At 43.8% G+C, this 25,486-nt stretch overlaps 1 protein-coding gene across 1 annotated transcript in view; it reads left to right on the forward strand.

Annotated features, from left to right (window-relative positions):
• notch3 (notch receptor 3) overlaps nt 1–25,280 on the forward strand; it is a 42,255-nt gene extending 16,975 nt beyond the window's left edge. The window contains exons 6-33 of the mRNA XM_007229075.4: nt 503–736; nt 821–976; nt 1,102–1,287; nt 3,004–3,117; nt 4,893–5,006; nt 8,255–8,488; nt 8,612–8,722; nt 8,839–9,031; nt 9,904–10,049; nt 10,904–11,137; nt 11,983–12,135; nt 12,264–12,492; nt 12,587–12,788; nt 13,481–13,631; nt 13,782–13,966; nt 14,244–14,376; nt 15,138–15,392; nt 15,554–15,666; nt 16,511–17,040; nt 18,035–18,361; nt 18,477–18,625; nt 18,780–19,002; nt 19,146–19,236; nt 19,930–20,098; nt 20,232–20,533; nt 20,637–20,784; nt 20,879–20,976; nt 21,103–25,280. Of these exons, the coding sequence (XP_007229137.3) occupies nt 503–736; nt 821–976; nt 1,102–1,287; nt 3,004–3,117; nt 4,893–5,006; nt 8,255–8,488; nt 8,612–8,722; nt 8,839–9,031; nt 9,904–10,049; nt 10,904–11,137; nt 11,983–12,135; nt 12,264–12,492; nt 12,587–12,788; nt 13,481–13,631; nt 13,782–13,966; nt 14,244–14,376; nt 15,138–15,392; nt 15,554–15,666; nt 16,511–17,040; nt 18,035–18,361; nt 18,477–18,625; nt 18,780–19,002; nt 19,146–19,236; nt 19,930–20,098; nt 20,232–20,533; nt 20,637–20,784; nt 20,879–20,976; nt 21,103–22,626 (6,704 nt within the window). The 3' untranslated portion in view covers nt 22,627–25,280. The remainder of the gene's footprint in view (nt 1–502; nt 737–820; nt 977–1,101; nt 1,288–3,003; nt 3,118–4,892; nt 5,007–8,254; nt 8,489–8,611; nt 8,723–8,838; nt 9,032–9,903; nt 10,050–10,903; nt 11,138–11,982; nt 12,136–12,263; nt 12,493–12,586; nt 12,789–13,480; nt 13,632–13,781; nt 13,967–14,243; nt 14,377–15,137; nt 15,393–15,553; nt 15,667–16,510; nt 17,041–18,034; nt 18,362–18,476; nt 18,626–18,779; nt 19,003–19,145; nt 19,237–19,929; nt 20,099–20,231; nt 20,534–20,636; nt 20,785–20,878; nt 20,977–21,102) is intronic.
• The last annotated feature ends 206 nt before the right edge of the window (nt 25,281–25,486 follow it).

The raw sequence follows: 25,486 nt of genomic DNA on the forward strand, positions 1-25,486 counted from the left end.
TCCCCAGATTAAGGGGTTTGCTGGGATTAAAGTCGTCATCTCCTTCCACCTAATTAGCAGCAGTTAGACTGTAGGGCCACTCTACATCTATAAAATTTCAATCCATAAAACACAGCTTAAGTACTATTACCCTTCTCTTCATTTTCGGACAAAGAAACATAGATCATTTTACAGCTCTTGGGTGGCACATCTGTCTAACTTCCTGCTTGTTAGAAGAAGTACATTAGGAAGTTTTGAATAGGAATGCATTCCCTGTATGTAATAAGAAATGTTCTAGCCTACAGATACAAATAATCAGTACACAAACACAAACTAGACATCTTAAATAATATTTATTCAAATTGAATCAACTTAAGCTTGTGACTTAACTAAATTGAGTTGACACCAGTCACCAGTTAGCTTTTTTATGCAATTTGAAAGCCTTAATTGAAAAAAAATAACCTAAACTTCTGTGTAGCATTTGATTTGTTTCTGATTTGTCTGATTCTGATTATGCTCTCAGGTCAATACTGTGCCGAAGACGTAAACGAGTGCCTTATGCAGCCAAATGCCTGCCACAATGGTGGCACGTGCTTTAACACCATCGGCGGGCACACGTGCGTGTGTGTAAATGGCTGGACCGGCGACGACTGCAGCGAGAACATCGACGACTGCGCCACGGCCGTGTGCTTTAATGGAGCAACCTGCCATGACCGCGTGGCCTCCTTCTACTGCGAGTGTCCTGTGGGCAAGACAGGTACTGTCCTTCTTTTAACTTTTTTTCTGCTGTTTTTCCTGTCATTTCCTCCCCAGACTTTGTTTTTAACACTGGTGTTTGCAGGTCTGCTGTGTCACCTGGACGATGCCTGCGTCAGTAATCCCTGTAACGAAGGGGCAGTGTGTGACACCAACCCACTGAACGGCCGCGCCATCTGCACCTGTCCTGCTGGCTTCATCGGGGGTGCCTGCATCCAGGACATGGACGAGTGCTCTATTGGTATGTTAGCACTGTTCGGACTTCTGGGGTCCAAAAATAAAAGAAGTAGTGCCTTCTTTAAAGATAATGCATAATAACAATCATTGTTAATCCATTTCCTGCTTTTCTTTCTCTTTTGTGTGTAGGTGCCAACCCATGTGAACACTTTGGGAAGTGTGTGAACACAGTGGGTTCCTTCCAGTGCCAGTGTGGCCGTGGCTACACCGGCCCTCGCTGTGAGATCGACATTAACGAGTGCCTGTCCATGCCCTGCCAGAATGATGCTACCTGCCTGGACCGCATTGGAGAGTTCACCTGCATCTGCATGCCAGGTACCCACAAGACCAAACTCAAAGGAGTTAAAAAATCCATTGATGGAATAACCTGGTCTATATTCAGTATATTCAGGTAGTCAGCTGACCTCATTCTTTCAGCACATACTGTTGCTGAACCTAAACCTGAACAACTGCGGCATCAACCCCACATAATTTTTTTGGGCCAGGCAGTGTATATGTGAACTATGACTGGTCTGTAGAAGGGTGTGATTTGGCTTGATGGCTTGTTGTCAAACTTGTTGAAAATTCTGCCTCCCTACCTGAATCCAGCGGTGTTTTTAAATAAGGGTTAATCTACAGTTACAGTAGATACAGTAGAGTTGGATTTCGGCACAACAGGGGTTCTTTTTCTTCTTCTATTGTTTAATAGGCGACAATGAACTTCCTCAGCATCCTGTAAATGGCCCAAAAAAAAAAAAAAAATCCAAAAAGTGGTTTGTCTGTAATGTGATCACTTTTGTTCTTTGTTTTTTTTCTCAGATGTTTAAACATCATTGTATATTTGAGTGGTCTGTCATTAGAGGGGTCTGTAGTTTTATCCAAATGTCCAACAAGTGAAGTATTGCTTGAATCTGTTACATAACCTTGCTCAGTTTTTGGGTGGGGGGTTTGCCATATGTTCAAACTGTTGATGGCAAAAGACCGTAGTGTCAGGATGTTGCTGGTCTCCAGCACACACACACATATACACGCACTTACAGACGCATCCACAAAATCACATCTCAAAAGTTCCGTACCCGGCACTTACATGCGTCCTGGGGTCTTGGGGGGACTATACAAATGAGGGCTGCTGGGAGTGTGAGGTCTATAGGGCTAGCAGGGAGAGAGAGACACAGAGAGAAAGAGAGAGAGACAGAGAAAGAGAGAGAGAGAGAGGTGGGGGGGGGGAGTGTGTGTTGCATGATAATGAGTAGTAGAGTGGTGGGAATTGACGGCAACAATAGGGCCCCTCTGTGCTCCTCTCTGTGCCCCTCGCACACAGAGAGAGAGAGCAAACTTTTTCCCAGCGCTTTTCCCCAACCCCCCAAAACCCCCACTACCACCACCACCACCCCCCCAAACCCCAAGCAAAAAAAAAACCCTTTCATTTCCACAGACACCTCTTCCTCTCCGTCCTCCTCCTCATCATCGTCGTCGGCCCCTGTGTGGGCCTGACTGGTTTGTTTCTGATTTCTGGCTCAGTCCTCCACATCATTTCTATCCATATTTAAAAAAGGGACAACTGATGGCTGATTGTGCGACATGCTACGCTAGTGCTCCATTGAGGGGTGTCTGTGGGTCTATGGTAGTGTGGGGTCATGCCACAGACAGTAGGGAGTAGAGGTTGTGCTCAAAGGAGAGGCCCCAGTTTGTACACATGGAACCATTACCCATAACCTCTTAGACATGTACTACATTTGTAGTGTAGCCTCTTCTTCGGGCCCCTGGTATTATTGTGTGAGGGCCCCTGAGCTGTGTGTAGACTAGTTTATGTGATAAGCTTATGATGTTGAGTAATTGCTGCAATTTAAGAATATAAAAGCGGAGTTATGTGGTGAATGTAGTTGAATGATGTTCAAGCCTCTGTTTGCTTTAATTTGTTTGTTTTAATGGAATCCGGTGTATGTTTTCTTATCTTAATCATATTTGGAACTATTAGTTCTATATAAAGCCTAGATCCATTATCAGGTTCTAATGGTACTTAATAATCTTTCTATGTCTTCCTTTGCTCAGGCTACACTGGAACCCACTGCGAGATAGATATAGACGAGTGTGAAAGCAACCCCTGCGTGAATGATGGTATCTGCAGAGACCTGGTCAACGCCTTCACCTGCACCTGCCAGACAGGTAAGAGGAGGTGGCCTCCATTACCCCATCACTACCCCATCCACTCCACTAGCCAGCAACTTTTTTTTAAAGGATTTAACCAAATTCATCCTCAAGAGTGCTGCAAGAGCACTTGTGGAATGTTTAAGTCAATTAATGTAAGACTGGACTGGATAATGCTGGACTAGTCCTATGTTGTGTGTTATGCGTAATTACTCATAAGAGCCAGGCCTTTTGGGGGCAGCGGGGCAGCAGGGCTGCGTGCCAGGACAAAGGCACCATTGTGCCCCCCTATTCCCAAAACCATCCCCCAACCCAACCATAGTGCAAGAGAAGAGGACGGCATGGTTTTGGCGAATAGGGAATGGGGGGGTAACAGCAGTCCTGCTAATGAGATTCTTTTTCCTGGTCTGCAATTTACATCTGGGGCAGACAACCCCCCCAAATACCCCCATCTAGCTATTGAGTGGGCAGAGCTTGCACTAGCAGTGGAAAGAGGGTTTGAGGGGGGTGCTTTTGCTTTTTTTTCTGGCACATGGAGAAAACAATTCATACGCCCCCCCCTCCCCCCCCCCCCCTCCCCTCTCCTACCTCTAACCTCCTGCCCCAAGCATCGGCACACAAGATCCCATCACAACACTGTTAATCAACATGCCGCATTCTGTGCATGCAGAAATGGACGTTTTCCACGGGGGCCCCTGCCTATAGACTGCTCTTCTTACTTTGCGCCGGTGCCCCACGTTTTTTCCCAGCCAGCGCATGCCAGCCTGTAATTAAAAGCTCAGCACAAGCCGGAGCATATCTGAGCAGTTTTGAGTGTTTGAGGGCAAAAAAAATAGGAGAAATATGTGCCAGATTGAAACAATGTACTTGTTGAATGGCTAATCACTATAGCTGGCGTGTTTTACTACGTATCTGGCAGTGTGTAGATCCCGCCCATTCAGTTTAGTTACTTTTGTCCTGTACACAAGACAACAGAAGGAGGATGAAACGCTGCATTGTTAGTGTTGTTAGTGCCTTGTTCTGTAAAACTCCCAGTGAGATGTCTAGAGATTACTGACGGTTATTGTAAGCTGTAGGGGTGGGTGATATGTAATATGGCCCTAAAATAATATCACAATATCTCATGATATAGATATTTGCGATAACGATACTCTTGGCGATATGACAAGAATACACTACTACAACAAAATTACAAAAAAAAATTAAATTCTATTATTGCATATGATATGATATGGCACACCCCTAACTGAGATATACAAAAAAAGCAAGAATTAAACATTTTTCATCAGATTGTAACTAACAGAAGTAAATTATAATCTGTCTCTAGTAGAAATATAATAAATCATGGGCAATAAGAACAGTGTGAATTTTTCTTTCTTAAGAAAAAAATTAAAAGTACTACCCTCATGTGATAATTAGGGGTGGCTGATATTTTAGAGTATAATAATTGTTCACGATATTCTAAATACAATACGATACAACATGGCACACCCCTAATATCAAGCATATTTTCTGTTATAATTACAAATTCAGCATGAACAACAGGTAGCTAGACTGCACACTTAACGCTCCTGCATTGTCAGACTGAACATTTAAAGTGTAAGAATGAAGCTTAACCAAATAGGATTTTGTTAACTACATAACTGACCACAGCTTGGTCAGTGTCTGTGGCCCAGAGGTCTGTCGACACAGCCCCAAACCCAGGCCGGGCACCTCTGCTCTCTGTAGCTGAGCACAGTGACCCTTTTTGCTGCCTTGGAGTAACCCCTGACCTCTGTATTTGCCTGTCCCAGGCTTCACCGGCACCATGTGTCAGATCGACATTGATGAGTGCGCCAGCACACCCTGCCAGAACGGAGCCAAGTGCATCGACCGACCCAACGGCTACGAGTGCCGCTGTGCTGAAGGTAGGCCATAGAAACTGTGTGTGTGTATATATATGTATGCATGTATGTGTGACTCTCTGTAATAGTGTAATAGTAGTAAATCACAATCATTCCACCACAAGGTCAGAGATTTACCCCCTACATAACCCCCTTTCGACTGCGTCGGGCATCTTCTCCCGAGTTCAAGTCAATATCAGCTGCGTCAGACTGACCACACACACCTTTGTCCGCGATGAAAATGAGTCTGATGTTGAGGTCAGACGCCTCCTATTATGCGTCGGTGATCAGACTGTCAACAGGCTCTTAATCCCCCTCGTCCCCCCACTGGACCTCAGGGATCACAGGGTCACCCAGGGCCAGCAGCTGCTGAGGACGGGGGTTACGCTCTGCTGTCACCCCGACATCTGCTCATCCGTACCCTACAATAACATACCCACACAGCACCGTATTTACATTGTGCCGTCTGGAGGAATGCGGCGTCTGTTGTCCTGGTGGATCCTGTTGGCCTCATTCTGCACGAGGCCAAGTGCATGTAGTTGAGATATGTACATATCCCATAGATTAGGGTTTTGAAAAAACTGTATGCCACTATGCTACGTATATGTATGTACAAAGGTTTGTGAATAGTACTTTTTTGTGTAGCTTTTTGTGGACACAGCTAACTTTTATAGTCCTGCCAATATAACCCTATTTGCAGTACCATCTCTAATGCCAGGGCCAGGCATGGGGGTATCTAGAGGGGTATAAATCCCCCCGCCCAGCATTAAGTAGTGATCTGTGTTCTCTGGAATGAATCTCTGGTACAGTGTTGAGAATCCAATTGATATACTGATGTTACTCACGCTCTTGTCACTAAATTCAACCATCAATTCTCACTGAAATACTCAAAAACTTGAAAATGATACTAGAAATCTGTCTCTGTACAGTAGAGACAGTTGCTGCAGCGAATACAGCATGAACTCTTGTAGGGCTGCAATGATTAGTTGTTTTTTATATTAAATTTGTTAAATTTGTCTACTCCAAATGTTTGTTGTAAACTAATCGTCAGTTAGTAGCACTACACAAATTACTGGGTATAAAAACATGGCCTGCGTCTCCAAAACAGATTTCACATTTTCTCACTAAATATCAGCATCTTTCACATTCAAAGGACCATGTTCTAAACATTTGAACCAATAATAAAAGTTAGAAACATTAGGAGCTGTACCCACAGCAAGCAGAGAGGGCGGGCATTGCTGAAATAATCGTTGACTAATTGACTAATCAACTAATCAGAAAAATAATCTGCAGATTAGTCGATTACCAAAGTAATCATTAGTTGCCGCCCTAAACTCTTGTGAGTTTCCTTGATTTTGAAAAAAAGAAACAATAAATAGGCAGGTGTATTTTTTTATTCTTGGGATTCACCTGCATGTATTTTGAGTAAATGCTTTTTGTTTTTGGAAGGGAATAAAAAGGAAAGTTTGCTTATTATAAGAGAGTTATTGGAGGTATTGTCTGGGGAAGCAGCTGCTTGGTATTCTGCTGCTCCTGTTCTGCTGCACGGAGTCGTCCCGTTAGCAGGGGTGCGGGGTATTGTCCCACCGATCTCTGGGACAAAAGCAGTTCTGTGAGGCCCAGTGAAAGGCTCCCTCTACCCCCCATCCCCCCCTCCTTCATCCCGGCGGCCCGTCCCAGCTCGGCCCTGCCCCGCTCCGCCGCTGCCTGACAACCTGTAGGCATGGAAACCACGGGAACCTGGGCACCGCACTGTAGGACCTTTCAGCTGAGAGCGAGCGAGTAGAAGAGAGAGAGACAGACAGAAAAAGAGAGAGAGAGAGAGAGACAGTGTGAGAAGGAAACAGAGGAAGTAGAGAAAGAAACCTTCCAAAGAGGGAGGGGGAGCGCCACCACGTAGACAGAGAACGAGGAAAAGGAATTGGAAGTTTTGGGATTTAAGAAAGAAAAAGAAAGAAAGAAAGAGCGAGAGAGAGAATCTGGGAAAGAGGTGGAGGGCGAGGGGTAAAAGGAGCGTGCGAGTGAAAGAGAGGAAGTCTTCACATCACAGACAAAATAGCAGAATGAATAGCAGGGGCTGAATCGGTGTGTGAAATGCAGAAGCGCTGCAGAAGAGAAAAGACGGCACAAGAGACGCCGTCCCGTGGATTGTTGTGGGTGAGCGCATGTCTGAGTCACTTCAGCCACTCGCTACGGACTCTGCTGCTCCGAGAGGAGATCCAAACTCTTCAACACTCTGCCAATCTGAATATTTTGATATACGCACCAAGCGTACTAGAAATTAACTAACCCTGACCTGGGTGCCTGGAGCACTTTGCACATCCTCAAAATTTTAAATCAAAAGCTTACAGGGTTTATTTTCAAAAACTAAGGAGATGTATAGATGTATTGATAGATCTTAGATAACCTTTATTAAGGTCTAAAACTTTAATCAAGCTTGTTAGGCAAATGGCATGTCAAAATCACTATTAGTAAATGTCAGGTGAATACAGTGGAGGTTAAGTTAAGACCAAGAAGACGTCTAGAAGAGACTGCTTGTAGGATTGATTGCTTGATTAATCAAAAACAATTAAAAAACACGTTTAACTGCAAGAGACTCTAGAGTGTTCTTATGTTCTACTGTTTACAAGCTGTGATACTTGCTGAAGAGGGTGTTATAAACCCCAAACCGGACTTCACTAGTGATATAAATCAAGAGACCACTTTTACAGTTTCTGAATCAGTTTCTCTGATTTTGCTATTTATATACTAAGTATATGTTTGAGTAAAATTAACATTGTTGTTTTATTCTTTAAACCAATTAAAAATATTGTCATTTAGAGCATTTATTTGCAGAAAATGAGAAATGGCTGAAATAAAAAAAATGCAGAACTTTCAGACCTCAAATAATGTAAAGAAAACAAGTTCATATTCATAAAGCTTTAAGAGTTCAGAAATCAGTGTTTGGTGGAATAACCCTTGTTTGGTTTTTAATCAGTTTTTGTGCATCTTACACACTGCTTTTGGATAACTTTATGCCTGCACTCCTGGTGCAAAAATTTAAGCAGTTCAGTTTGGTTTGATGGTTTGTGATCATCCATCTTCCTCTTGATTATATTACAAGGGTTTTCAATTTGGTCAAATCAAAGAAACTCCAGAGCTGTATATTCTCCCTCATAAACTAACAGAGATACCATTGAAACTGGCTATCAACCACTTAGCAACACTTTAGGAACCACTTTGTAGTAGTGTACTAATTAACTGACTCTTCTTCTGTCTTGTCTTGTCTCCAGGTTTCGAGGGAAGACTCTGCGAGAGCAACATTGACAACTGCCAGCCGGACCCCTGCCACCACGGCACCTGCGTGGACGGCATCGCCAGCTACACCTGTAACTGCGTGCCCGGCTACACAGGCTACCGCTGCGAGAACCAGCTCAACGAGTGCCACAGCAACCCCTGCCAAAACGGGGGCAAGTGTGTGGACCTGGTCAACAAATATATCTGCCAGTGCCAGCACGGCACATCAGGTGAGAGAAAGCTTTAATAATCCTGCTGTGGAATATATCGAGTCACTTCTATGTGATTTCATTTACATTATAATTACACTCTGTATAAAGTAAATAGTAACTAATACTTATTGTTTCACACAGGCACCAACTGTGAAATCAACTATGATGACTGTGCCAGCAATCCCTGTGAATATGGCATGTGCAAGGATGGCATCAACCGTTACGACTGTGTGTGCAAACCCGGCTTCACTGGTGAGATATATTCTGCCTCAGACTCAGTTCTTCTATTTGAGTAATATAAAATATAGGGTTATTATTAACACACTGCAGTTCAGTTCAGTAAAACACTTGTACTCTCTCGCTCTCAGGACCCCAGTGTAACGTGGAGCTGGACGAGTGCTCGTCGAACCCCTGCCGGAATGGAGGAACCTGCGTGGATGACGAAAATGGCTTCCACTGCCTCTGTCCTGCTGGATTCCACGAGCCGTACTGCTTCTCCCACGTGGACGAGTGCAGCAGCAGCCCCTGTGTGCATGGAGCGTGCAGAGAGGACCCCGATGGGTACAACACTATATAGATTATTCATTATAAATTATTATTTAATAAAGAGATGTATAAGAGAAGTATAGAACTGCTTAAGTAACATGATTATTTTTATAGAATAGTTTAAAAACTGTACAAACACTCATTCTTACCTTCAAGTCTTACCAAAGAATGCTATTGTGTTTAGCCTAGTTTTGGTTTAGATGATGAACTCCATATTGTTTTAAGGGAGTGGACAAAAAGAAAATTAAAAGTCCTGAAAACAATGAAAAAGTCATGAAATTTCAAAATAGCAATTTTCAGGCGTAGATGAGTTTTGGAAAAATAAAAATACCCTAATTGTTTTGGAAAAGTCATAGGAATTTGCAATCTACAAATCTTTGGGTTTTTTGTTCTATTAAAAGCTATTTTGAGCTAACAAATACATCAGCTCAGAGTTATATCAGTAATACACACATTTCACTATTGAAGATTTTCTCAAATTAATTTTAGGCTTGCTGTAATCAATTTTGATCATAGTTTTTGTTTATTTTTGGTTTTATTGTCCATGTCTGCACTGATGTTTTAAAATCATATTGTCATGAAAATTTGCCTTGAAGTCATGGAAAATTCATGGAAAATTCTTGTTTAAAAATTTCATGAACCATGGATAAATGGAGAAGTCAAGACTTTTTTGCTTTTGTGCTTTTAGAATTGGCCTTATTTAAAGCTCTGTTTTAAATAATTATATATATAAAAGTAATGCTGTGCTAACTTAGATAGTTCTTTTATTTATTGTTAGCCACATAAGGATGTGTACTAATAATAAGATATATATATATAAATGTATATATATATTTAGAAGGTGGATACAAACCTGACAGTGAATGACACTGGATTGTATTGCGCAGGTACCGCTGTGAGTGTGAGCCAGGCTGGGTGGGGAAGAACTGTGACCTAGACCGCAATGACTGCCTGCCCAACCCCTGCCAGAATGCAGGCACCTGCATCGACCAGCTCAACGGCTTCACCTGCAAGTGCCGACAGGGCTTCAGAGGTGGGTGTTACATCCAGATAATTCCCTTAATTCATAATACATGACAGCTCTGACATTCCTGCTAGCGATTAAGCAAAGCCTAGCAAAGTCCTAAAAAGAAGTAATGAAAGATCATTACAAGTATTTAAATGTGTTATTTAATCTCCTTTACAATGTCATGTATTCCAAATCTCTGTCTAAACGTATAAACAGCTCTGTAAAAAAATAAGAGACCACTTAAAAATGATGTGTTTCTTTGATTTTACCAAATTGAAAACCTCTGAAATAAAATCAAGAGGAAAATTGATGATCACAAGCCATCAAACCAAACTGAACTTCTTGAAGTTTTGCACCAGGAGTTTAAGGCATAAAGTTATCCAAAAGCAGTGTGTAAGACTGGTGGAGGAGAACATGCCAAGATGCATGAAAACTGTGATTAAAAAACAGGGTTATTCCACCAAATATTGATTTCTGAACTCTTAAAACTTTATAATTATGAACTTGTTTTATTTGCATTATTTGAGCCATTTCTCATTTTCTGCAAATAAATAATGATAAATGATATATTTGGGGGGGGGGGGGATTTGTGAGAAATGTTGTCCGTAGTTTATAGAATACAACAATGTTCATTTTACTCAAACATAAACCTGTAAATAGCAAAATCAGAGAAATTGATTTAAAAACTGAAGTGGTCTCTTAATTTTCTCCAGAGCTGTATTTACATATAAATTCAAAGACATTAATGCTTGGGCCATGTCGCCCCCTACAGGTAATTGTATGATTTGCATTATAGTTTTTCATAGTGTACATCCTCACTTTCTGTGTCTCTTTCTCACTCCTGTTTTTCTTTCTCTCTTCCTCCTCCTTCTCCTCAGGTAATCAGTGCCAGGTGAACATCAACGAGTGCGCTTCCAGCCCCTGCCTGAATCAGGGAACGTGTGTGGACGGTGTGGCCAGTTTCACATGCCTGTGTGAGGCTCCTTACAGCGGACCCACCTGTGCTGAGGTGCTCACACCCTGCTCACCTAATCCCTGCTCTAACCACGCTGTCTGCACACACACGCCTGACTACTTCGGCTACCAGTGCAACTGCCAGCCAGGATGGCAAGGTAAGGGATCCTGTCGTTGGTTTGGATGCATGCATGTATGAATAAAATTGACACATGGTGTCTTTTAGAAGCTTATTCAGATGATTGATATTTTAGCTGTGCAGATATACAGTTTTTGTAAATTAGGGCTGCATCGATTAGTTGTGCAATCGACAGCATTGACTATAAACTATTTCATTCCCAACACATCGTTAATGTGTGATGGAATGAGAGAGAGAGCTCACTCAAGAGGAAAAAAAGGAAAGACAAATCCTGAGCACCCTGATTGGCTTTTCCTCATGCTCAGTTGACCAATGAGGTTTCAGTGTGGGTGGGACTTGAGAAAGACATTTAACTCCACACTATACTCTACAGTCTGTCTTTACTAGTTCTGTACAGTTTAAACACTAACTAATAAAAACTATATTAACTACATTACCCGTGATTTAAGTTAAATTACTGCAGAGAGCTGCTGAAGTTAGTTTAAACTGAGGCCTTATAGACGTCCTCTAAGAAAATTACAGGCTGAATTATCTACTGTTTTTGCTAAACTCCATGGTCCTCCGATAATTTTAGTCCCGTCCGGACGCACATCTCTGAGTTTCATCACTTTGCATTTAATAAAATAGCTATATGTTCACTGCCACGCACTGAAATTACACATCGGGCGTGCATTTACACGGAGATCAACGCAAACACAACAGCGAGTGGAAATGGAGGAGCTACTGAACGCGATGTCATGTTTTTTTAATTGCAGTCCAGATGCAAGAGTAGAAGTGTGAAGTATTTTTTACAGACATCGCCCTGAGAAACGTATCCCTAAAACTAATAGGGCTCTAGTCTAAATATGCTCTGTGTCTCTGCAGGTCATCTGTGTAACATTGATGTAAATGAATGCGCCTCGAACCCCTGTAAGAACCGCGGCACCTGCACCAACACGCTGGGAGGCTACGTATGCTCGTGCCGTGGAGGATACTCTGGACCCAACTGTGAAACCGACATCAACGACTGCCTCCCAAGTGAGTAACTTCACATCGTTTCTACAACAATGTTTCTCTGATACCTATACACACATATATAAAAGCTGCATTCCTCAGTCTTTGACTCCTTTAACTCCTCATTCTCCTCCTCCTCTCCCCCCCCGCAGACCCCTGCATGAGCGGAGGCTCCTGCACAGATGGAATCAACACCTTCTACTGTACCTGCCTGCCCGGCTTCACAGGCCCACGGTGTGCCATAGAAGTAGACGAGTGCCAGAGCGCCCCCTGCAAGAACGGAGGCACCTGCACCGACTACGTCAACAGCTACACCTGCACCTGCAAGCCAGGCTTCACCGGCCTCCACTGCGAGACCAACGCAATGGACTGCACTGAGAGGTGAGAGATCTCAGGCTTTTTGGTTCTTTGAGGTCTGAAATGTTCAGGTATGGTCAGGAACGGTGCTAACCTCTCTGCTCTGGATGTTCTACAGCTCGTGCTTTAACGGTGGAACCTGTGTGGATAAGATCAATGGCTTTTCCTGCACATGCCGCGTGGGCTTCACAGGAGAACACTGTCAGTATGAGGTGAACGAGTGCGACTCACAGCCCTGCCTTAACGGAGGAGTGTGCCAAGATGGCCTGGAGTCCTTCCGCTGCTCCTGTCCGAAGGGCTACACCGGCAGCCGCTGCCAGGTAAACACTCCAGCCTTAACCTGGATTAAGCTAAAGAATTAGTGTATCCATTCAGTATTCACATTATATACAAATACTGTATCTTATGTATTTTTCACACATAAGGCACACTTAAAATCCTTTCATTTTTCCAAAAAGTCAGTGCGCCTTATAATCCGGTGCACTTTATGTATAAATTATACAAAGTCAAGTATTAAGGAGCAGTAAAGCCACTCCGCTGAAGTACAGCGTTATACAGGAGTTTCAGTTTAGTTTCCTAGCAAAGAGCACTAGCTCTTTCGCCATTCAGAGGTGAGTATATTGGACTCTAGTCAGCGTGTTTACTGTGTTAAAACAAGCTACGTGGGCTAAAATCACCCTGGCTTACCAGAACACTCAGGATTCCCCTGTGTACCGACCCAGAGGCGAGAGCTGCTAAATTAGAAAGAAAAACATAGCGACACCCCTGCTCCTTACTAGTGTCGCATAATGCGGCTTACAATCCGATGCGCTTTATGTTTGAAAATAGAACAGAAAATGGACGTTTATTGATAGTGCGCCTTATAGTGTGAAAAATATGGTGCAAGTGTAGAAAGTGTAGAAAAGTTAACAAATTGACAGCATTTTTCACTGTTAACAATAAAACCATAATTTTATTCAGATCTTTGCTGGCCTAATTCAGTCTGTTTAAATATCTTTGTGTGGTTGTACAGGTGCGAGTGGACTGGTGCAGGCATTCAAACCCCTGCCAAAACGGTGGCCGCTGCAGGCCTAAAGACGGCTCCTGTGACTGTGTAGGTGGATGGTCTGGACGTTACTGTGACATCCCTGGGGTCTCCTGTGAGATGGCTGCCATGCAGAGAGGTTTGTGTGATCTCAAACATTAACTGTACTTAAAGTCATCAATTCTGGATTCGAATAATGTAGTTCTCATTTAATGCAGTTCAAAACAGCTATAAAGGACTGTAATGTAACTGTGTGCAGTAGAGTAACTGTTCCTCTGTGCTGCTTCAGGTCTTCAGACAGATGAGCTTTGTCATCGCGGCGGACACTGTGTGAACACTGGGAACACACACTACTGCAAGTGCCCTAACGATTACACTGGCAGCTACTGCGAGAGTCAGGTGGATCACTGCGAGGACAAACCGTGTCTCAATGGCGCCACCTGCAGGGGCTATGTGGGAGGTTACACATGTGATGTAAGTGGCAGCACACAAAATTTGTTCTATTAACAAAGACTTTAATGAACACCTAGGAGTGGGTGTTGCTACATACCAACACATCTGGAATACCAGAGCAACCCACAGTAACAAGCTAGCAACAACCTAGGAACCCCCATAGCTATTATCTGTAACTAGGAACGGTTTAGGCTGGATAATTATTCTGTGTTACCAATCAAAAAGTGCACTTTTCTAGTACTTCTCTAGACTAAGAGTCAGTCCACTCATTCACTGTATTGTTTCTACATTTTGACAGTGTATGCCCGGGTACGAGGGACAGAACTGCGAGAGGGAGATCAACGAGTGCCGCTCCCACCCCTGTCAGAATGGAGGTACCTGCATTGATCTGGTGGGCCACTACATCTGCTCCTGCCCTCCTGGCACAATGGGTAAGTCTAAAAACCCCCATCAGTATTCAGTACCATTCATTTTACTTTAATCCTGGATATACAGCTCTGGAAAATATTAAGAGACCACTTCAGTTGCTCTGATTTTGCTATGTATAGGTATATGTTAAAGTAAAATGAACTTTGTTCTTTTATTCTATAAACTGCAAACAACATTTCTCCCAAATTCCAAATATAAATATTGTGATTTAGAGCATTTTTTGAGGAATGGCTGAAAAAAACAAAAGAGCTGCAGAGCTTTCAGAAAACAAGTTTATATTCATAAAGTTTTAAGAGTTCAGAAATCAATATTTGGTGTAATAACCCTGTTTTTTTAATCACAGTTTTTATGCATCTTTGCATGTCCTCCTCCACCAGTCTTACACACTGCTTTTGTATAATTTATGCCACATCTGGTGCAAAATGTCAAGCAGTTCAGTTTGGTGGTTTGATGGCTTTTGATCATCCATCTTTCTCTTGATTATATTCCAGAGATTTTCAATTTGGTAAAATCTAAGAAGCTCATCATTTTTAAGTGGTCTCTTATTTTATTTTAGAGCTGTATGGAGATATTTGGAATGCATCTGATAAAATTCATATTTTTTTAACGTTTAATTTGTTACAGTAGTCATTCTTGTTTTGTCATATTGCCAAGAATAACATTATCACGAAAATACCATGAAATATTGTATTATTATTTTAGGGCCGTATCACCCAAGCTACAGCTACAGTATATAATAGTGATGATATATTTGTCTCTTTAGGGGTTCTCTGTGAGATAAATGAGGACGACTGTGCCACTCCCACAAGGCCTCGTGGCACGCCCAAGTGTCAAAACAACGGAACCTGCGTGGACCGCGTGGGAGGCTATCGGTGCAACTGCCCACCAGGCTACACAGGCGATCGCTGTGAGGGAGATATAAACGAGTGCCACTCCAATCCCTGCAACGCAGCCAACAGCCTGGACTGCATCCAGCTGCCCAATGACTACCTGTGTGTGTGCAAGCCAGGCTTTACAGGTACGCAGTGTGTACAGAGTGTTCTGAGAGGGTGTGTGTTATGCAGGTGTGGATAGGCATGGAACGAGTGTGAGCGAATTAATGAATAACAGTGTGGGAGTGTAGATTTGTGTACACACACACACACACAGACTCTAACTGCTGTGATTATATGTGTCCAGGTCGAGGTTGCCAGAACAGGTTTGGTGTATGTGAGTCTCAACCCTGTAAGAATGGTGGGGCGTGCTCTGGAGCCGGCAGCTCACCGCTGGGATACATCTGCACCTGTCAGCTGGTGAGTAACATTGATATAAGTGTTCCTCCTGCAGTTTCTCACTATTAATTATATTAGAATTACTATTTATTACAGTTTAACTGATTGCTCTAACTAGCTTAAGAATTTTATTTTAATAACAGTTGATTTCCAAATTCTAATCATTTGATAGGTGAAAGCTAGGGATGCACAGAAATAAAATCAATTTATTCAAAAAGAAACATGTGGTCAGAGACTGAATACTGAATGCATTTTGCAAAATGTGTTCTTTATTGCTGCAAATATATATAATATATATATATATATATATATATATATATATATATATATATATATATCACTGGTTTTACCAAATTGAAAACCTCTGGAATATAATCAAGAGTAAGATGGATGATCAAAAGCCATCAAACCAAACTGAACTGCTTGAGTTTTTGCACCAGGAGTAAAGGCATTAAGTTATCCAAAAGCAGTGTGTAAGACTGGTGGAGGAGAACATGGCGAGATGCATGAAAAATGTGATTAAAAGTGCCAATTTTTTTTTTAAATATTTACTCATTAAATAATCAGCACTTTTCATGTTTAAACAACATCTAGACATTTAAATTCCTTTTAACTCTCATGATCAGCTGTTTCTATCGTTTTTACAGGTGGAGGACCTGATATAAATAATCAGTGACTAATCGACTAATCGAAAATATAATCAGCAGATTAGTCTAGACTACCAAATGAATCATTATGCTTCTTTGCTTTCTTTCCTTTATAGTCGAATAACTTTGTTTGCCAAATATTCAGTTACTCCCTAATGATCACATTGACCACCCAGATGTTAGGTCCTGTTCCTCATCTCCATCTCTCTGTCTCTTAGGGCTACACAGGGACTAACTGTGAGCGCAGCATGTCCTGCAGAGAGCTGTCCTGCTATAATGGCGGCAGCTGCACTGTGACTTCTCGCGGCGCGCGCTGCTCCTGCCAGCAAGGCTTTGCTGGGCCGCAGTGTCAGCACCGCAGCAACCAGAGCTGCTCGTCCAAGCCCTGCCGCAATAACGGCATCTGCATCGAGGAGGCCAACTTCCCCTTCTTCAGCTGCCAGTGCATGGAGGGCTGGAAGGGGAAGCGCTGCGAGCAGGAGTCCCGCATGCTGGAGCGACCGGCGCCCACATGCCTCATTGCAGATTGCCACGGGAAGGCTAACGATGGGGTTTGTGATAAGGAATGTAACAGCATGGCCTGCCGCTGGGATGGGGGCGACTGCTCTCTGGCTGCGAACCCCTGGGCGCGCTGCGCTGACCCACGCTGCTGGCGCGTCTTCAACAACAGCCAGTGCGACGAGTCTTGCAATAATGCAGATTGCCTGTACGACAACTTTGACTGCAAGACCAAGGAGAAAGTCTGCAAGTAAGTGCAGCTTAGTTCATACACAGCAAATTCTGTTAATATCAACTGATTTTAAGTGTTTACGTGTGACCATCGAATACACTCTATTTCTGGGAGTTGACCTTTTAACTCTGTTTAAGGAGTTAAATCGGAACTGTTGTGGGAGTTCAAATATTAAAATCCTATTCAGAGTAAAATACAGCTCTCAGCTGGAGTTCATTTTACCATAAACCTACCATAACCTTCACTGTGTAAAACAAATAATGCAAACAATTTTGGGTACCACTTAAAAATAAGACTACCTTTATAAAGGGTTTAAAAATGGCTTACAATTAGTTTATTAATGGTTATTAATGGTTAGTTTGTAAAGCCCTTAAAATTAATTTATATTCAGTTATAACACATACATAGTAAGGGTATCAATATAGATGTGGATTTCACTGTGGGTTCACTATTTGGCAAACAACAGGTAATTGTTGCCCATTCTATGTATGTGTTATAACTGATTATTAATTATTTATTAATAATTAATTAAGGCATCTACAACAACTAATTGTAAACCATTTATAAACCCTTTATAAAGGAAGTCTTATTTTAAAGTGGTACCCAATTTAGTTTTATTAAACAAACAAAAACCAACAAAATGTTAGTCTAGCAAACAACCATTATATAAAATATAATGAAATACCCCCTGGGAAGACTACACACTGATGGTGAGCTAGGATTGGAGGACACGCCCATTAGAGAGTTCAGTCACGCTCCTCAGCACCTTGGAATAAGTTCCCTTCAACTCAACCTGTAGTTTAAGATGGAGAATAAACTCACACAATTTTACCTTTTCACACATTTCTGTATGTTTAGAATTCCAGCATTATCCTGAAAAAAGCCAGATTTTCAAACATTTTAATCACAGAATTAAAGAATGAGTAGAAACCTTTGAATGTACATAAAAACATACAAAACAACAGATATCTGATCTCCATTTTTACCTTCATTTTCACCTCTCTCCCTCCAGTCCCATCTATGAAACTTACTGCATGGACCACTATGCCGACGGCCGCTGTGATCAGGGCTGTAATAATGAGGAGTGTGGCTGGGATGGTCTGGACTGTGCAAGGACGGTTCCCGAGGACCTGGCAGATGGTGTGCTGGTGATCGTGGTGCTGCTGCCACCGGAGGAGCTTTTACGGACAGGCACGGCCTTCCTGCAGAAACTCAGCAGCATCCTGCGCACTTCACTGCGCTTCCGTCTCGACCAAAACGGAGACGCCATGATTCGGCCCTACACTCGCAGAGATGGCCGCCCCAAACGAGAGCTCATGCCCCAGCAGGAGGTCATCGGGTGAGCATAATACATAATAGCACCATGCATTTCTTTTCAAAAGCTAAAATAATCGTATATAATTCATAATTCATCGTTTTTGATGTCTTTTCTAATGGCTACTCTTTCCGTTCAGGTCCATCGTGTACTTGGAGATTGATAACCGCCTCTGCTCCCAAGATTCCAATGATTGTTTCCCAACAGCAGACAGTGCTGCTGAATACCTGGGAGCTCTGTCAGCTCGGGAGATGCTACGCTTCCCCTATCCACTCAAAGAAGTCCGCGGTGAGTGTCTTCACTTAGCAATCTTAAATACAACTTTAGATCTCGCAGAATAGTTAAATCTGAAAAGGACTTTTCTTGTTAAAGATTCATTTTTGCATCATTCATTCCAACATGTACCTCAGTTTACTAAACAAACTCTGTCTCACAACCACAGGTGAGAAAATTAAGGACCAGGTTGTGCCCTTATGGGTTAAGCTGCTGCTGGTGAGCGTGGCGGCACTTTTCCTGATGATCATTCTAGTGGTGGGCATGCTGATCGCCCGCCGCAAGCGGGAACACAGCACGCTGTGGTTCCCCGAGGGATTCTTCCTCAAGAAAGACACCAGCAGCAACAAGAACCGCAGAGAGCCAGTGGGTCAGGACGCTCTGGGCATGAAGTAAGTCACTTCATTTAATCTTCAATAGTTCACTTAGACAGCTGTAACTAATAGTGTCAGAGCAGTCACTTGGTAATATGCTTGTAGTAGTAGAGTGTGTAGTTCCAGAGATTAATCCGGCCACATTTATTCTTTTTCCGCAGGCACATGCCAAAGACAGTGGAAGAGTCCTTACTTGCAGACCACAGTGACCAGTGGATAGACACAGACTGTCCTGAAGCCAAGAGACTAAAGGTATTCTTTTTTTATTTGGTATTTGATTGTGTTAAAACAGAAAAAGGAGCCATGCGCATGTACACAGATTAATTTGTAAATTAATCCAGGCTTTCCAGAACATGTACTTTCCAAAAGACTTTCCAAAAGAATAAGAACCAAACTCAAACGTACTACAAATCAACTAAACAAGAATGTTTAGAAACAGTTCAGATTCAGATTACATTACGTGCATGTAAGCTGTCTGTAAGGGTGTACTCACACGTTCCTGTAAGTAAAATGGCATTGTTGTGCCGAATTCAGCATCCCTGCCAGGAAAAGCACCCCCTCTCGGGAGCAAGCACACTTTATTGCTATGTATGTAACCGGGGCTAAGATAACTGTGATTTTGGGGCATATTTCTAAGTAAGTTAAAGCAGATTATCTGTGCTTTTTATTAAGAAGATGTGCTACGAAGAGAGGGCGCTTTTCATGGCGGGGGTGCTGAATTCGGCACAGTACCGGCAAGCCCACTGAGCAGTGAGTAATTACGTAAGCATGCTCAGGCACGGATTGTTTAAATGTAGTGTGAGTGCAGGCCAGCAGGGGAGTGGGGAGTACACCCTAAAACAGTGGGCATAAAAAACTGAAAAAGTCAACTAAAACTGTGGTAACAAGAACCTCTGGTGGTAATTTTTTTATATAATAGCTATGTATATGTGATGTGTGTCACAGGTGGAGGAACCAAGTATTCTGTCAGACAGCGAGGACGCTGTGGACAGCAGGCAGTGGACTCAGCATCATCTTGCGGCTGCAGATATACGCATGCCTCCCTCCATGGCCCTCACGCCTCCACAGGGCGAATTTGATGGTGACTGCATGGATGTTAATGTGCGAGGACCAGGTACGTCATTGGCTTGTTTAAAAGATATTTAAATATTAGCAAATAAATATAGATCACAATGGAATGGGATATTCTTGATCGATCTGCTAAACAAGACTAAACAAGGTTATCTATTGTGTTTGTGCTGCTGCAGACGGCTTTACTCCACTGATGCTGGCCTCGTTCTGTGGCGGAGGGCTGGAGCCAGAGGTGGCAGAGGAGGAGGAGGAGGAGTCTTCAGCCAACATCATATCAGACCTTATCTACCAGGGGGCATCTCTGGGTGCACAGACTGACCGGACTGGAGAAACCGCTCTGCACCTGGCTGCTCGTTACGCTCGTGCTGATGCCGCTAAGAGGCTGCTGGATGCTGGGGCAGATGCCAATGCACAGGACAACACTGGCCGTACGCCTCTGCACGCAGCCGTGGCCTCTGATGCTCAGGGAGTCTTCCAGGTATGCCAGCATGCTATTGTGACTTTAGATCAGGTGCTTTAGATCAAGTGTATAGGCATACATTAGTATTGTGGACTTGACATACCGCTTCTGTGCCTCACAGATTTTGATCAGGACACGGGCAACCGATCTGGATGCACGCATGTATGACGGTTCCACAGCTCTGATACTGGCGGCCAGACTGGCTGTGGAGGGCATGGTGGAAGAGCTGATCACCTGCCATGCTGACGTCAATGCTGTGGATGAGCTTGGTGAGTGTCCAGCATTATGAGTGGGACTGTGTGAACATTGTATCTTTAAAATGCAGCAGGTATTTGACGTCATGTCGATCATTTCTCCTTCCAGGTAAATCTGCACTGCACTGGGCAGCAGCTGTGAATAACGTTGAAGCCACTGTTGCCTTGCTTAAGAACGGCGCCAATAAAGATATGCAAGACCTTAAGGTATTCTTCTTATTACTCTTATTCCTCTTACGTTGTCCATCCTTGTACCTCCTATACCTGGATTTTTTTCATCATTCAAAATTATTTTCACTGACTCACATGCCTTCTGTTTTTTTACAACCTCAGGAGGAGACCCCACTTTTCTTGGCCGCAAGAGAGGGCAGCTGCGAAGCTGTGAAGATTCTGCTGGCGCACTTTGCGAACCGGGAGATCACGGACCACATGGACAGACTCCCGCGTGACATCGCCCAAGATCGCATGCATCACGACATTGTGCAGCTTTTGGACGAGTACAACACGGTGCGCAGCCCGCAGGGACACTCTGGAGGTCCTGGACACCATCTGGCAGGTCACACACTTTCACCGCTCATGTGCCCACCCAGCAGCTTCCTGCCCAGCCTGAAGAATGCCCCACAGGGCAAGAAGAGTCGTCGCCCAGGTGCCAAAGGCCTTGGAGGTGGGCACGCGTCTGGGTTGAAGGATTCAGTGAAGGCACGGAACAAGAAGCTGACGCTGGACATGCAGAGCGCTCTGTTGGAAAGCTCGGTCACTCTTTCGCCTGTGGACTCCCTGGACTCGCCACGTGGGGGCGCTAGCAATGCTGGATACGTTACTAACCCTACATCTCCAGCTGCCATGCCCTCTCCGGGTATTTTCCACACCTCCATGTCCGTGCCCAGCACTCCCATGGTGCACACCAGCATGCTGGATGGAAGCAGCGGCCCGTTTGCAGTGTCTATGGCGGGTTTGAATGACCTGGCAGATGGTCTTTCTCTACAGAGTCGCATGTCCATGCAGGCGGCCCAGGCTAGCCATGGCTATGTCTTGACCCCGGGACAGATGGGATTAAGTGTGGGCATGGTCAACCCGGTCAGCGTGCCATTCGACTGGCACAGCCGCATTCCCCCCTCTCCCCAATGCGGCCAACCAATGGTGAGCATGGTGCACCCCGCTCAGGGGGCCATGCACCCGCAGACGCCCAGCTCCATGCAGCCTACTATGCTCATGCACCCGCAGCAAGTGTTCCGCAGTGCTCAGCAACCCATGCTGCAGCCCACGCCAGTGTTGGCCGGTGCCCCCTCGCTCAGTCCCGTCAAGCTAGCCTCCATTGCTGAGCAGCAGCAGCAACAGATCCACAGCCACACCCTCAGCAACCAACAAGCCCTGACCAATATGGGTTCCTCAACACCTCCGACTCCACAGCCACAGAATCCTCCAGCCTTCTACCAGCAGCAGCAGCAGCAGCAGAGTCAAGGTCAACCCCAGCAGCAGCAGCAGCAAGCCCAGGCCCCCTCAGCTACACAGCCTTCGCAAAGCCAGGTCGCCTCGTCTCAGGCCTCCCAGGCACCACCAGCCCAGGCCAGCAGCAGCAGCACCAGCAGCACCGGCTTAGAGGACTATCCCACCCCGCCGTCGCAGCACAGCTACAACTCCACCATGGATACCACGCCCAAGCATTACCTGCACCTGCCCAGCGAGCACCCCTACCTGACGCCCTCCCCCGAATCTCCCGAGCCCTGGTCCAGCCCCTCGCCCCACTGCGTATCCGACTGGTCTGACTCCACCCCCAGCCCGGCTGTCACCGGCCCCACCCAGACCCAGATCCCCCACGTCTCAGAGCCCAATGGCAAGATGCAGGTGTTCGCGTGAATCGAGCCGAACTTTTGGGACCCGGCAAGAGTAGAGAAGAACGTCTCACTCTAGGGCTCACGTTAATTTTTCTCGTCTGTTTTTTATTAATTACGCGTCAGCCCGTTTCCAAGATTTTAATTGGATTAAGGATTGACTCGGTGCCAAGAAGACCCGTCTACCGGCTCTTGTCCGCAGGAGAAAAGAGTAAAAGGGAAAAAAAGTTGTGTTGTCTTAAAAAGAAAAGACAATTTAATGAAGTAAGACGTTCTGTCACAGATGGACTTGTTTTTTATTATTAAAAAGTATATGAAGAAGAAGATGAACCACGTCTTTCATTTCAAAGACTTGGGGACGTTCAACCTGAAACTAACAAACTTTTTAAAATGTAGAGTTACGAGAGAAAAAAAAGTGAAATTTTTGAAGGAAATTCCTTTTCTTTTTATTTATTGTTCTCGACATGTTCCTCTAAAAAAAACACTGCCTTGTGGGGGCGTCCTCTCTCCCTCTGTCTGTCTCCAAGTTCTCACAGTCAAGATGTGTTTGCTCTTGTTGCTCTTGTTTATGCTGCTCCAAGCCTGTTACACAACTGTACCAGCATTACAGCAATAGAAGACAGCTCGTTTTTCTTTTGTTTAGTGTTTTTCTTCGTTTTGTTCGTTTTCATTACCAATTACAACCGGAATTCTGAGTTACAGACAGAAAGAGCTGGGCGTCGCACCTGTTTCGAGTGATATTATTTATTTAGGCCAGCGTTGATCCATGAAATCGGCTTTCAAAAACACCTAGGCGCGTGTAAATTGGCCAGCGTTAGTGATATATTTGAATTTGATGAACTAAAGTGAATGGATGAATCTATACATTCCGTAGGAGTAATGTGTAATATTTTCGAGGGGCATCTTTGAAGCACTTCTAAGGCCAAGCAGGGGTTTAAAAAGTGACAGCTGCCATTCCAGAACAGCATTTATGCAGACTGATTTACTGATATACATTATCGATAATAGGAAATATGCTACTGTTCTACTACCATTGACGTCGACTGAAGGGATCGGATTAGATTCTGAAGGCTAGATTCCTACTGGCTACTTTTTTTGGCGTTAACCCGCTACCAGCGTTTTTTAGATCATTCGGAGGTCATTTGATTTGGCAACACTTAAAACTGTCACCCGCTGCCCTTTCATCTTTTTTCTTTTCTTTTTTTTTTGCGTTGAAAGATTTGTATGATGATTTTTTTTATTGTTTTTACTCTGTATGTTATAACCATGGTTACCTTTGGAACATCGCTCTGATGTGCTAAGCTGTGTTTTTATAGGCTGCTGCTTTCTGTCGCGCTACTGTGACGCCTCTGTGTCCCCTGGTGAAAGGTCCCGCCCACTCCCCTCCCTTTACTTTAACCGATGGTTTCTGGTCTGTTTCAGAGCCGTTGATTTGAACACTGCCACAGCCTGAGCTGAAGCCTGACCAGAAGAATGTTTTCGGTTGCATTATGACCCCTGGTCCTGTTGAGCTCGGGGCGTAAAACAGCACAAATCTTCAAAAAATAGAATGCTAAGAACTACTAGTTAGCATTTTGCTCGAGTAGCTTGCTTAATGCTAACTGGTTACGTCTTACTTTCGTTACTAATTGACTGAACCCCAATTCCCCAAAATCGGTCCTGTTGATACATTTCTGTATTTCTGGTCTAGTCACCAACTTCTGAGACCAACTCCTGGTGTGTTAGCATGCTAGCTAGCTAGCTAGATGTGAACTGTGCCTGTGCATGTGTTTATGTGTGTGTGTTTGTGCTTGTGTGGAAAGGGGTGGTCTGGAGAGGTGGCTAGCGGGCTGCTAGCGCTCTGTTACTCCTCAGGGAGGTGTTATATAGCATGCAGTGTTCTCTGCATCTCTAGCAGTCCCCACCCGGCCAGTCTGGAGGGATGGCGTCTGCACGCTGTGGCCCAATCGGAGCAAACGCTGCTATGTAGCGCCGGCTCCCCCTGTTGTCCGCCACAGGTACAGATGCTTATCCCTCTGGGAACGATCCCTTCCCGAGCGCAGAGTAAAACCCCTGGTGTTCAGTGGAAAAGCTCAGGTTAGATGTTCCTCCAAGCTGTCTGACCCAATACCAAACCCAACCCAACTGAGGACACCAGCAAACTGTAGCACAGGATTTTACCAGTACACTCAGATTCACTGCTCCGGCTGGACTCGAGCGCACCAGGCACACCCACCCGTCGTATATTTGGTATATTTGATATATTTGATTAATTTCCTCCTTTTTTTTATCATTACCCTTCAGTAATTCAGTCATTACCCCCTCCCCCCCTCCAGTGCTCTGGACATTTCGTAAATCCAGCATTTTCATGTAAATATAATTGTCTCGTTTAGGTCTATTTTGTGTAAGAGAAGTCTTATGTTTTAAAAAAAAATGATTATGTACTAAAAAGACAAAAAGTGTACTTTCTATTAGCATTATTTTTGAAACCGATGATGTGACTGATATATATTTCGTCTCGCATTACTAGAACAGCCATAGATATTTTCTGGCTTTTTTTTTTATTTTTTATTTTTATTAATTCCTGTACTTGTTTAAAGTAGTTTAAATCATTGTATATAAACACCTTTTCACATTGTTTCTTTCTACAGACAAAAGTTGTAAAATAAGTTACTTCTAATAAAACAGTAGGGAACTACATTTCTGTCCCGTGTCCTTTATTGTTGTATTTTGTAAAAAAACACTATTCCATTAGTTAACTTTTACTCTAACTTCCTTTAATCAACAGTTCTCCTAACCCACATTTTTTATACTGCAAAAACACTGGTAAATGAGCTGCAGCTAAAACAGATCAAAAATGTGTTTATAATGATAAAGAGCAGTTTTCTCAACTGCAGGTTAGAACA

This window comes from Astyanax mexicanus, chromosome 3, assembly GCF_023375975.1.
Source record: "Astyanax mexicanus isolate ESR-SI-001 chromosome 3, AstMex3_surface, whole genome shotgun sequence".
Classification (NCBI taxonomy): Eukaryota; Metazoa; Chordata; class Actinopteri; order Characiformes; family Acestrorhamphidae; genus Astyanax; species Astyanax mexicanus.